Source organism: Trichomycterus rosablanca, chromosome 9 (genome assembly GCF_030014385.1).
Source record: "Trichomycterus rosablanca isolate fTriRos1 chromosome 9, fTriRos1.hap1, whole genome shotgun sequence".
Taxonomy (NCBI): domain Eukaryota; kingdom Metazoa; phylum Chordata; class Actinopteri; order Siluriformes; family Trichomycteridae; genus Trichomycterus; species Trichomycterus rosablanca.
The window spans coordinates 16,519,509-16,532,534 of NC_085996.1; the positions used below are offsets into that span (position 1 = coordinate 16,519,509).

The 13,026-nt window shown below is 37.5% G+C and overlaps 1 protein-coding gene across 2 annotated transcripts in view; it reads left to right on the forward strand.

Annotated features, from left to right (window-relative positions):
• snw1 (SNW domain containing 1) overlaps window positions 1-11,437 on the forward strand; it is a 35,935-nt gene extending 24,498 nt beyond the window's left edge. The window contains exons 9-14 of one of the 2 annotated variants that reach the window (XM_063001973.1): window positions 2,347-2,463; window positions 4,786-4,927; window positions 6,825-6,930; window positions 7,070-7,187; window positions 9,880-10,043; window positions 11,116-11,437. In XM_063001973.1, the coding sequence (XP_062858043.1) occupies window positions 2,347-2,463; window positions 4,786-4,927; window positions 6,825-6,930; window positions 7,070-7,187; window positions 9,880-10,043; window positions 11,116-11,308 (840 nt within the window). In that variant the 3' untranslated portion in view covers window positions 11,309-11,437. The remainder of the gene's footprint in view (window positions 1-2,346; window positions 2,464-4,785; window positions 4,928-6,824; window positions 6,931-7,069; window positions 7,188-9,879; window positions 10,044-11,115) is intronic. The other variant, XM_063001974.1, reaches the window with a different exon arrangement.
• Window positions 11,438-13,026: the final 1,589 nt, after the last annotated feature.

The window sequence follows — 13,026 nt, forward strand, 5'->3', positions numbered from 1 at the left end:
GCCAAGTCAAAGTCTAGACCTGAATCCCATCGAGAATCTGTGGAAAGAGCTGAAAACTGCTGTTCACAAACGCTCTCCATCCAACCTCACTGAGCTCGAGCTGTTTTGCAAGAAAGAATGGGCAAAAATTTCTGTCTCTCGATGTGCAAAACTGATAGAGACATACCCCAAGCGACTTGCAGCTGTAATCGCAGCAAAAGGTGGCGCTACAAAGTATTAACGCAAGGGGGCTGAATAATATTGCACGCCCCACTTTTCAGTTTTTTATTTCTAAAAAAAGTTTAAAATATCCAATAAATTTCAAAAAATTGTTGTTGATTCTTCACAAAAAATTACAATTTCATATCGTTATGTTTGAAGCCTGAAATGTGGCAAAAGGTTGAAAAGTTCAAGGGGGCTGAATACTTTTGCAAGGCACTGTGTGTGTGTATATATATATATATATATATATATATATATATATATATATATATATATATATATATATATATATATATATACATGCATACATACAGTGGGGGAAATAATTATTTGATCCCCTGCTGATTTTGTAAGTTTACCCCCTTACAAAGACTTGAACAGTCTATAATTTATATGGAAGGTTTATTTTAACAGAGAGAGACAGAATATCAACAAAATATCCAGAAAAAAAAACATTAAATAAAAATTATACATTAATCCCCTACCAACCAGCAAGAATTCTGACCCCCACAGACCGGTTATGTGCACAAAAGGCACACAAATTAGTCCTGTCCCTGTATAAAAGACTCCTGTCACAGAATCAGTTTCTTCCGTTCAAATCTCTCGACCACCATGGGCAAGACCAAAGAGCTATCAAAGGACGTCAGGGACAAGATTGTAGACCTGCTCAAGGCTGGAATGGGCTACAAGACCATCAGCAAGAAGCTTGGTGAGAAAGAGACCACTGTTGGCACGATAATTCAAAAATGGAAGAAATACAAGATCACAGTCAATCACCCTCGCTCTGGAGCTCCATGCAAGATCTCACCTCGTGGGGTAAGAATGATTCTGAGAAAGGTGAGGTCAGTCCAGAATTACACGGGAGGAGCTTGTCAATGATCTCAAGGGAGCTGAAAATACATAAGTAAAACGTTTGATGCTAGTCTGTCTCTCTCCTTGGCCATTGTGTGGGTATTGCACTGGGCAGAGAGGGTATTACAAATAGGAGAGATGGGGGAAAAGAAGCATTTTTAAAGTAATGCATGTAGCTCATGTGATGGATTGGACCACACGGGCCAGCCTTCACTCCCCACATGCATCAATGAGCCTTGGCTGTCCATGATCCTGACTCTGGTTTACCACTGTTCCCTTCTTTGACTACTTTTGATAGATACTGACCACTGCAGACCGGGAACACCCCACAAGAGCTGCAGTTTTGGAGATGCCCTGACCCAGTTGTCTAACCATCACAATTTGGCCCTTGTCAAACTCGCTCAAATCCTTACGCTTGCCTGTTTTTCCTGCTTCTAACACATCAAGTTTGAGGATAAAAAGTTCACTTGCTTACCCTCATGCTCCCATTACTCTGGAACAGGGTAAATCTGGACTCATCAGACCACATGACCTCCTTCCATTGCTCCAGTATCCAATCTTTACGCTCCCTAGTAAATTGAAGCCGTTTTTGCCGGTTAGCCTCACTGACAAGTGTTTTTCTTAAGGCTACACAGCTAATTAGTCCCAATCTTTTGAGTTCCCTTCGCATTGTGCGTGTGGAAATGCTCTTACTTTCACTATTAAACATATCCCTGAGTTCTACTGTAGTTTTTCTACCATTTTATTTCACCAAACGTTTAAGTGATCAAGTCAGGATCATTCAAGATTTTTTTCCGACCACATTCCTTCCTCGAAGGTGATGTTTCCCCACTGTCCTTCCACTTTTTAATAATGCGTTTGACAGTTCTTAACCCGATTTTAGTAGTTTCAGCAATCTCCTTAGATGTTTTCTTTGCTTGATGCATGCCAATAATTTGACCCTTCTGAAACAGATTAACATCTTTTCCATGACCACAGGATGTGTCTTTCGACATGGTTGTTTTACAAATGAGAAGCTACTCACTGCATCACTTAGGGTTAAATAACTTGTTGCCAGCTGAAACAAAATCACCCATGCAGCAATTATCCAATGGGAGGCTCTTACCTTTTTTGGCCAGGCAGTGTATATTGAAATAAATAAGTATAGTCTTAAAAATTTCAGGCATAAGCAAAGAAAAAGCTGAGAATAGGAATAAATGATTTATAGAAATGAATAATGTTTAGAACTTGATTTTACCCTTACTTTGTTTATGCATTTGAATTTTTTTGTGCTTTTAAATATGTTTTTTATAGGGTTACACAATCCCACTTGACAAGCGTCTGGCTGCTGATGGGAGAGGTCTTCAGACAGTTCACATTAACGAGAATTTTGCCAAGTTAGCTGAGGCTCTCTACATTGCAGACAGAAAGGTATACTTTTAGTCTTTGTAGGCCAGAATCAGAAGGTGATTCTAAGTGAGAAACTGCAATACTTGTACATTTTATTTCCAATTAATTAAGTAATTTATTTGGACTTAGTTGGCATATATTTATAAGCTTTGTTTAAAAAAATATATATTTTATGCATTTTTCTTCCAATTTAGCAGTCAATTTGTCTTTTGCTGCTGGGGATCCCTGATATTTTTCAGTTGAGGAGGGTATACCTCATGCCTCCTCCAACCCCCACGCAGCCCTTAACGGAATCGTTTTTATACAGTGCTTTGAAGACCCCGCCCACATAGTCTGGTCATTCCTCCCTGCAGGCACTGTCAATTATGCTCGCCAGATGGTGCCCAGCCAACTGGTGGCGACGCCGAGGAGTTCAGAATCTCTGTGCTGGTGTGCTAGCGGAATATTCCGCTGTGCCACGTGGGCGCCCCTGGCTGTATGTAAATTTTAAAATAGCATTATGTTGTTGACTAACGGTTAGGGCTGTCGTGCTAACTGCAATTTTGAAATACCGCGGTATAGACCAGCCAACCGCAGGGCACACCAAGCAATCGCAACATGTTCACGTTTTTTCTTTTTTTTTTTTCTTCTTGTTGCAGGGTCCATCTTGTTTTTCGTTTACATTCGGGCGTAATAAATGTTAAATAAATTCATAATGAAAATGAGCTAAGAGCGTCATTTTCCTGCCGTCTGTGCGCATGCGTTGCTGCTGAGTGTCAGGCTTTGTGTTTTAAGATGGAAACAATGGCAACTTTAATTATAGGCAAGTTAATGATCAAATTGAGTTCACACTCAATAAAATACTTGTAATTTAGACTATATTCAAACCTTAAAAAAGCCTTGGCGTACTAAAACACTTAATGACGGTTAATATGGCATTGCAGCCTGCAAATATTCTCTTGCTGGCTTGCTGGAATGATTTAAATGTATTTTTTCGTTGAATAAAAATTGAAACGAATAATAACTTGAAATGTAGTATATATTGTTATGTTAATTATACCTACAAAATAGATAGTTAATGGTGGCGTGACAACCAGGCTAGATTTCCTCTGCTCTTTAAAGTCACATGTAAGTACAGTACGTGTGTATTTGTGCATCGAGCACCATCAGAGAGAGTTTTAGTGCCGTGGGGAACATCGATACCCCACTCAGATCCTCTCTAAACCACATCAGGTGAACATGTTGGTTTTCTAGCGCGTATGATAATGCAGGTTTAAGGTCTTACAGACTTTATTCTTAATTCTAAACGAAAGCTTTCCTTTTATTTTATTTCTTTTACCATATTTTGATTAGATGTGCTATTTTTAAACCCTATTTTTTTCGTTTCATAGTGTATATCTAGCCTAGGCTAGAAGCTTAATTTAAACCTTTTTTTTAATAGGGAAAAGACGCGCATCCCTGCTCTGTTCTGTATTTAACAATAAACACGCATTTGATTTTTCTTAAAGCTGTCTCATTTTTGTCATTATAAAGCAATAATATACCGAATCATAGCCTAACAATAAAGCAATAAGCCACGAGAGAAGCCACGAGAGACCATGCGTTACTGTGATTTTATCATGGGGAAGGTTGTTTTGGCACAACACAAAGTGGAGTGCCTAAAACATCTTTCACCGTGATAAAATCATAGCAGTAGCGCACGGTCTCGAGTGGCTTATTGCTTTTATAAAACGGCGGTCAACATAAAATATAATAAAATACAACAATGTTCAATAAACAAATGTTTTTATTTACAAAAGCACTTACAAAAAGCATTCTTCCGCGACCCCAGGTAGTCCGTTAACAGTGTTGCTAGGCAACATGAGGGCGAACATAACATTCACTTTTTCTTTTCAGTGGCGTATTAATATGGAATGATGGTGGTCATAGGTGTGCGTTTATCGGGGATTTTACAACCGGAACTATCCGTTTTATAATAAAGCTTGTTTATATAGCTCTAAAATCCAGATAAATTAAGTAATTTTCAAAAACAAAAAAAATGGCGATATTATCGCATACCACGGTGTTGAACCACGCTAAATACCGCAAGGGGAAATTCTTTCACCTCAACAGCCCTACTAACAGTTTAAATCAGAATGAAGAAGACCACATTTCAGTGGGAATATTGGTCATGTAGAGCAGAGAGAAATGGCATATATTAATATAATCATGTACACTGCTGATTTGCACCAGGTGTTCTATTCTGTGTCTTCTGTTTTAACTGTTTTTTGGGAAAACAAAACCATGGCAGAAGTTATGGATAGCTAATAACTGAATTTAACATATGTTATTTTTACCTTGTTCATCTTTACTTTATGTTGCCAGGCCAGAGAAGCAGTAGAGATGCGAGCACAAGTGGAAAAAAAGATGGCACAAAAGGAAAAGGAAAAAAAGGAAGAAAAGCTTAGAGAACTGGCAAAGATGGCACGAGACAAAAGAGCAGGAATTAAAAGCCATGGAGAGAAATGTACGGCTATTGGTGAAGTTTATTTATACCATTTGTTTGCATCTAGTTTGCATCACTTCTCTTTTCATATTATTTTCTTTCTATATTGCAATTTCTCTGCTGCAAGCATCACCCCACGAGCTGGCACAAGAGTGTGGCATACAAGCACCGGCTCTCTTTGCCAAATATGCAGTTGCCAGCTGCTTTTCTTTTTATTAGTGAGCAAAGAATTCTCAGTCAGACTTTTTGCTCATGAACACTATGCCCTATGTGAATTTTCTACTGCTTGTGACAGCACGTTAATCATATGGATTTTGCTGCGACAATGAGGAGAAACTTCATCCAACTTTCCCTTTCTCAGACATAACCAATAGTCTGTTGCACTACTTGCCAGTTCAGTAGCACTGTAAAGATTAAATTTTGAGAGTTGGTGAGCTAGCCTGTTAAAAAGATGTGCTAACTGAGCACCCCATATTGTTCTTGACTGGGTGGTGGTGCATGGGCCCCCAGTTACATTTTATTTTTGTTCCTCATCATTCTTTTACAGGTAGGATCTAAAGAGTATGGCAAGTAAAATCCACATTAAACACTATTGGTCAAATTTTAGAACACTCCCATTTTTAGTTATTATTTTCTAGTTATATATCTACTTATTATATCTTATTAATAGTCGTGTAAAAGATTTTAAAAAAGCGATTTAAAACAGAAGTTAAACCTTTTAATTTAGGCTATAAAACTGAAAAAGGCACTGTGGGATATAGTATATTGGTATTGTAATGGTGAAATAAGGCAATTGACAGTTGTTAGAAAAAAATAGTTTCTTAATCCATGATAGGGCACAGCAAATCTGACAGCAAGATGTCTGGTAAATATAAATGTACAACAGTATTAGTACAATTTCTCAACGACAACAACTTCAAGCACAGTTTAACTGTAAAAAGAACACTTCGAGCTGCAGGTTTCATAGGGTGAGTGGCAGTAAGTAAGCCATTGCTAAGAAATAAACTACAAAGCAGCATATAAGTCCATAAATATAAATAAAATGTATTTCACTTTTTAAACAATATTACATTTCTTTTGTAAAAAGAATACTTTGTGTGTAAAAATGAAAAAATCTAATAGTTTTAAACTATTTTACTTCACTGCTAATTTTAATAGATGGGTGGGCCTTCAAATAATTCAATTCAAATAATAACATTATTTAAAAAAAGATTTTGTATAAGCATGCATAAAATCCATAAATTTAAGAAATATCTGAAGATATCCAATGTTTTGTGCAGCTTTTGTGTAAAAGTGTGTTTCTTGTTACAGAAATTAATTGCATATAAAAGATTTAAACCATGTATTTTCATTTGCTACATCCCCATGCCATCACTGACCCACCTCCTTAGTTGACCGTATAGATGGTTTTCTTTTGCTTAAAAGCCTTGTCAAGCTTGCACCTGATAAACAGCTGATCTTCAATATTAGGAAAACTAGAATTTGTGTAAATAATCCAGTAGCCTGATAACAAACAGAACAGCCATCTGAGAATCTCAGCATTTTGCCAGTGGTAATTTAACAAATAATTAAGCAATTAAATGGACTTAATATATATAATCAAATTATGCTTATTTTAAAACCATATGGTAATAAAATGAATGCTCCTCTCTTATTTTTTTTATGGCAACGTCATTACCTGCACCACAATAGAATCTCACCTCCACTTTCCACCTCTTGTCTCATCAGAAAATTCCCTCATGTAATACATTACATGGGTGCATTTTCTGATTTATACTGTAACTGTAATATGAATGTCCATTGCACAAGGATCAAGACTATATTGGTTATATGAGGTAAAACACAAGGGATAGGTGTAGGCCAGGTGTTTGATAAATTGTATAATTAAATCTTTTCTATTTATTACTGCCTTTTTCAGCAGTTGGAGAGGACAGTGAGGTTAGGGAGCGTGATGAAATCCGTCATGACAGAAGGAAGGAGAGACAGCATGACAGGAATATCTCCAGAGCTGCCCCTGACAAAAGGTTTTCTGCACTTTAAACTGTTGCATTTATGCCTGCAAGCCCTGGCACTTTTTTACTAAATGTTTGTTTATTAAGACTGGACTTTATGGTAAAGTGTTGGTGCTGACATCAGTGTTAAATATTTAAATCTCCTCCCCAGGTCAAAACTTCAGAGGGACCAAGATAGAGACATCAGTGAGCTGATTGCCCTTGGCCAGCCAAATCCTCGCATTTCCAATGAGGCACAGTATGATCAACGACTCTTCAATCAAAGCAGGGTAATCAATGTTCCTTTGCTGTTGCATGCAGAAGCAATTCCCATTTTTTGAGAAATGTGCATGTAAAGATCAATAATATATTAGATATTGGGCTAATAGTAGTTACTCATAGTAAATATATTTATTGAATGCAGCAGATATGGGCAGGCATAACAACCTGATTGAGTTTGATAAGGGCCAAATTGTTATGCAACATTTTTCAAAAAAGTTGAGACAGTAAAGCATTGTTGTCTTAAGGGCTGCTCTGTATTGCTCTAATATCTCAATGTACTTTTATGCATTAAGTCTATACATTCACAAATACCACTTAACTTCAGCCTGTTATGAATACTGCTTTCGTAACCAAATCATGATTACGATAATCTCTGTTTCAAATCACATTATTATTTAGCTCTAAACTGCCTCTGTCCCAAGTTCTTTTGGAATGTGTTGCAGACCTGAAATTTTTTATTAACTAAATAAAGTTGACCAGACAAAACTTGAAAAATCCTGGATTCTGAGCTACTCAAATGCAGATGGAAAGAGACAATCAGTTTTCAGTCTGAAGGCTCTGAACAATGCAACATTAATTTTACCCTAGAAAAACTTCAGCTATCACTACAAAAAGCCCATAACACTGCTACTGGTCTTCATGAAATCCACTACTAAATAACACTTACCACGTCGTTAAAACCCCACTATTGTGAATTGACATTCAGATATGGAGCTCTGGAAAAGTCTCTCGGGGGTGGAAAAAAGCGACTAATCCCTATCCCTAAGCTGGAGAAAGACCCAAGCAACTATAGACCAGTAGCATTAACAGACCATCTGTGTAAAACAATGAAGAGGGTGGTCAACGACAGACTTATGTGGCAATTAGAAAACGATCACATTTAAATGAAACCCAAAGCGGCTTTCGAGAAGGAAGAAGCGCACAGTAGATAATCTAATCAGATTAGAATCCTTCATCTTTGAAGCTTTCTTCCAGACAAGAGCACACAGTAATAGTATAATAGCATACTAAAAGACCTGCACCAAGCTGGGCTTAGGGGTCGGCCCCCAATCTTTATAGCTTTTATATTTCGCGCTAGCACACCAGCACTGATATTCTAAACTTCTCTGTTCGGAACTCTGCATTGCCACCGGTCGGCTGGGCGCCATCTTGCGGGCATAGCAGTGCCTGCAGCAAACACAGTTCTGCTAAAGCGGGATGACCAGACTGTGTGGGTGGGGTGTTCAAATGCTAAGGACCCTGATTGGCAGATAGAGAGGCGCCTGGGCAAAGGAGGCGTGAGCAGCAATATACCCACCTCGATTGCAATCAGGGGTTTTCCCCAGCAGTGGAAGACAAATTGATGATGCTAGATTGGGAGAAAAACAGAAGAAAATGCATAAATAAAATAGAAAATAAATATATCTAACTTTCTAGAAAACAGACCTTTTAGAGAAACAATTAACACATACTCTGACTAGCACATGCAAGAGATGGGAGCATCCTCTTAGTCACCCTTTTCAACCTCAAAATAAATAGTGTAACCAGCCTCTATGTGGATGATACCCACATTGGATATAGAGGGAAACATATGCCAATCATAAAGCACCAGATGCAGCTTAGCATTAACAATCCATCACAGGTCAATTGCCAACGGCTTTAGATTTTATAAAAGCAAAAAAAAAAAAAAAAAAAAAAAAGTTTTGCACTTCTGCCGAAGATGAACACTCCATCTTGAACCAGAACTTCTGTTAGACAGACCCCTTATTAAAATTACATCTTAACTTCTAGGACTAACATTAAACAATAAATTACCCTTTATTTCACACATCAAAGCACTGAAAAATGCTTTATAAAACTGGACATAATAAAAATACTAGCCAGCCAGCAAGAGGGGTGCAAAATTCGTCTCGTCAGTGCTATTCAGAAATGCCTCTAAATCCACGAACCAAGAAGCAGGAGCGATAGTAGCCGGCAGACATAAAAACAAAACAACCCTCTCTACAGCTCAGTCTACACAGTGGAGACCAAGCCCTGCTAATGGCACTGAACCACATTGACATGAGCTCTTTTTCAGGGCACTGATATGTGCTTACTCCAAGTTTTGCTTAAAGGCAATGGATAACTGCTAAATACCTATTTATATCAAACATATTCTGACTGACTGACTGACCAGAAATTTCTCATAGTCTTAGGTATTGCTACAGATGCACAAAATACTCATGCTAACTCCTGTCCACTGTCAACAGTGCCTACAGTGGGTATGCAAATTGGAGCAGTGAAAGAAGGTTGACCATATTAAATAAATCCTGTTTCTTCTGTGATAATGTGGACAACTGGGCATGTGTGCAATATTTACCCACGGTAGAAATTGCTCTAGGATTCACTGTAGGACAGCTGGCAATATAGATATTATATGTTTTCGTGAAGTCTGTGTCTTGGTGGTTCAAAGCTGTTTCAAAAGCGTATTGGGTGGGAGGTTCTAATGTTTTGGCTCATTGGTATATAGTATATTTTTCACAGACATATCCATATATGCCATATCTTGAATAATATTTTCAGAAGAAAAGTTTTAAATATTTGTGTAATGTTATTTTCTATTGTAATTTATATTTTCTATTTGACTATTCAGTTGTGTAATGCTAAATTTTTATAAAACAATGCTTTAAGGTCATGTTTACCCCTGATGCAGATTTGTGAGGGTTTTTTTCCCTCTTCTAGGGTATGGACAGTGGATTTGCTGGTGGTGAGGATGAGATATATAATGTCTATGATCAGGCTTTTGGGAGAGGCAGGGACATGGCACAAAACATCTACAGGCCCAGCAAGAACACGGACAAGGATGTTTATGGAGATGACCTGGATGCTCTTATGCAAAGCAATAGGTAGCCTACTACATTTCCCAATATCATCACACTGTTGGAAAGCGGAGAAAAATGACGTACTTTTCTTAATTGAAAAACATGCTTTTCTTGTTCAAACGACATCAGTATGTTGTTCAGCTGAGAAAAGAATGTCATTTGAACAGCGAGTGCTGTAGATAGTCACAGCTGTGTTGTTATTCCCGATAATGCACAACCTTGAGCGTTCTGTTGCCTTTATACAACAAGTATTTTTGCTATTTTATTTTATGCATTTTTTTCCCAATTTGGCCAATTTGTCTTCAGCTGCTGGAGTCCCCGATCGCATCCAAGGAGGGTATACTTGCCTGATGCACACTCCCTCAGACAAAAAACTTCGCTCACACTGGTCTGCAGACAGGCCAGTGGTGATCAGACAAAGCAGCAAAGTCTTTTGTTAAATATAAATAGACAAAAATTCCACTTCAGTAGCATCTAATCCAACCAAGTATCCAAACAATAAATATTGGATATAGGAGAGATTATATACTTCAGTGGTAAACATGCTTTTTTCTTTTTCACATAATTTTACAAAACTACTTTAAATTTGGCCAGTGACAACACTGAAAAGCGTTTTTTGTTCTTTTGTAAGTTTCAAGAAAAAAAATCACATTTTTGTTTTTTATTGCATCAAAAAAGGGTCTTTTGTGTTTATATAATTTTGTGTGTATATAAGTTTATTTAAGGAGTTCTGTGTGGGATTTTATTGGATTTGACTTCATTGTTTTTTTCAATACAAACAAAATAATAAAAAAAAACATATAAATACTGTATGTATACATACAGCCCCCTCTATAATTATTGGATAAAGTCGTAATCTCAAAATCAGAAAATTTCCGCAAGGAAAAAAAGCAAGGATAAATGGGCTTAAAATGGGTTCAAGCCACTGTAAGTATGTTCATATCTGTTTAAATTTGATAGATTTTAGTAAAGAGTACCAAGGTAACTGAGCAATTCTTCAATGCTGGTCTGTTTTAATCATTTTAACCACATTTGGATGTCTAAAGTAGTAGTAATGTATTATGCACTAACCATGTATCAACTGGTCTCTGTTTAGGTTTGTGCCTGATAGAGAGTTTTCTGGTACAGACCATGGCCCACGTAGAGATGGACCTGTACAGTTTGAGGAAGATCCTTTTGGTCTGGACAAGTTCTTGGAGGAGGCTAAGCAGCATGGAGGTTCCAAAAGGCCATCCACTAGTGGGCGCTCAAGGGATTATGACCATGAGAAGAAACGTAGAAAGGAATAAAACAGACCTTTTAAAAAAAAATATTTTTGTTACCATTTTCATTTTTAAGATCAAGCTAAATGGAAAGCTTTTATCATTTACTAATATTATTGTAAGACAATAAAAATCTGTACCATGGTCTTTGATAAATGTGTTCTTTACTTTTATTTTTTTTAAATTCTATTATATTTTTTCATAATTCCACAAACTTGCCCACTTTTTTTAATTGTGTTGCATTTGCATTTACATTTTCAGCATTTAGGTGCTTTTATCCAAAGCGACCTACAGAGCAATTGAGGGTTAAGGGCCTGCTCAAAGGTCCAGCAGTGGCAACCTGGCAGTGGTGGGGCTTGAACCAGCGACCTTTCGATTACTAGTCCAGTACCTTAACCACTAGGCTACTACTGCCCTTGATGTTGCAGACATCAAACTAGGAATTAGCTTAAAAAGCTCTAGTTCACTTTTCTCAAATTAGCATTTTCAGATCTAAGCCATTCCATTGCAGTCTTTGTTGAATTCTGAGGCACCTGAACCAAATCTTAAGGAAAAGTATTTAAACCACTGCTGCGGGATAAGCCGCTAGCACACCAGCGCTGAGATTCTGAACTCCTTGATTCGAAATTTGCCTTTGCCACTGGTTGGCTGGGTGCCATCTAGTGGGCATAATTGGCAGTGCCTGCAGCAGACATTAATTGGCCACCGTGTCTGCTAGGGGGCAGGCGCACGTGTAGGAGGAGGCGTGAACAGAAGCATACCCTCCTCGAATGCAATCAGGGATCCCTCAGCAGCGGAAGACAAATTGACTAAGCTAAATCGGGAGAAAATGCATAAATAAATAGAAAAAAAAACCACTGCTGCGGTCATTGACATCCTTTTGAAATAGGGTGGCAAAAACATTTCTAGCAGTACCTCAAAATAAATTAAAATAAAAAAATTTTGATAGAGTGGAAAAGAAAATATTTTAGTGAGTTGCTTCCATAAAGTTTCAAAGATGGCAAGTTCATAAGAACAAGGTCAAGCAGGAGGCATTGGGGACAACAAAGGTGCGAACCAACAGTGGGCAAAACAGCTCTCCACTAGCTCCAAAGCTAGAAAAAGCCCCTAATCAATAAAAAGCAAAGAAGATGGAGTAGGTCATGATGAGTCCAGTTTTAGCTTGACCCAAAACCTAGTCATCTTTTAGATTATGACTTGGAGAGACCTGTAAGCCACATTTTCGTGCATCCACTTTTAATTTGGTGGTGGATATGTGAATGTAGCTTTGAACTAGGTTATCCTAAAAGAAAACTTGGTTCCTTCTGCTCTAATAATGTTTTTAACTCTGATTTGCCTGCTCTGCTTAAAAAAAATTCAATCTAGTGTGAATGGAGATCACAACCTTGTCATGGCCTGCCCAGTTTCCAGATCTGAATCACATTGAAAGCCTCTGAAATGTAATCAGGAAAAAAGATAAATTTTTTGTGCCAGGTGTGGCATAGTCACTCAGCAGCAATGTGAAACAACGCATGAAAGCTGTAGTTAAAAGGCAAGGTCATCCCTCAAAATATCAGTTTCAGATCTTTCTTTGCATTATTCAGAAAAGACTGAATCATTTGTTTTGATCGAAAATGTTATCATTGAATTTTTTTTTACTCAATTACATGCCTACAAACAGTTAAACCAGATAAACCGATATTTGTGCAGTCTCTTAATTCGTTTTAGTGCTGGTATCAATAAAGCTGGACTTTATTATCAAGAAA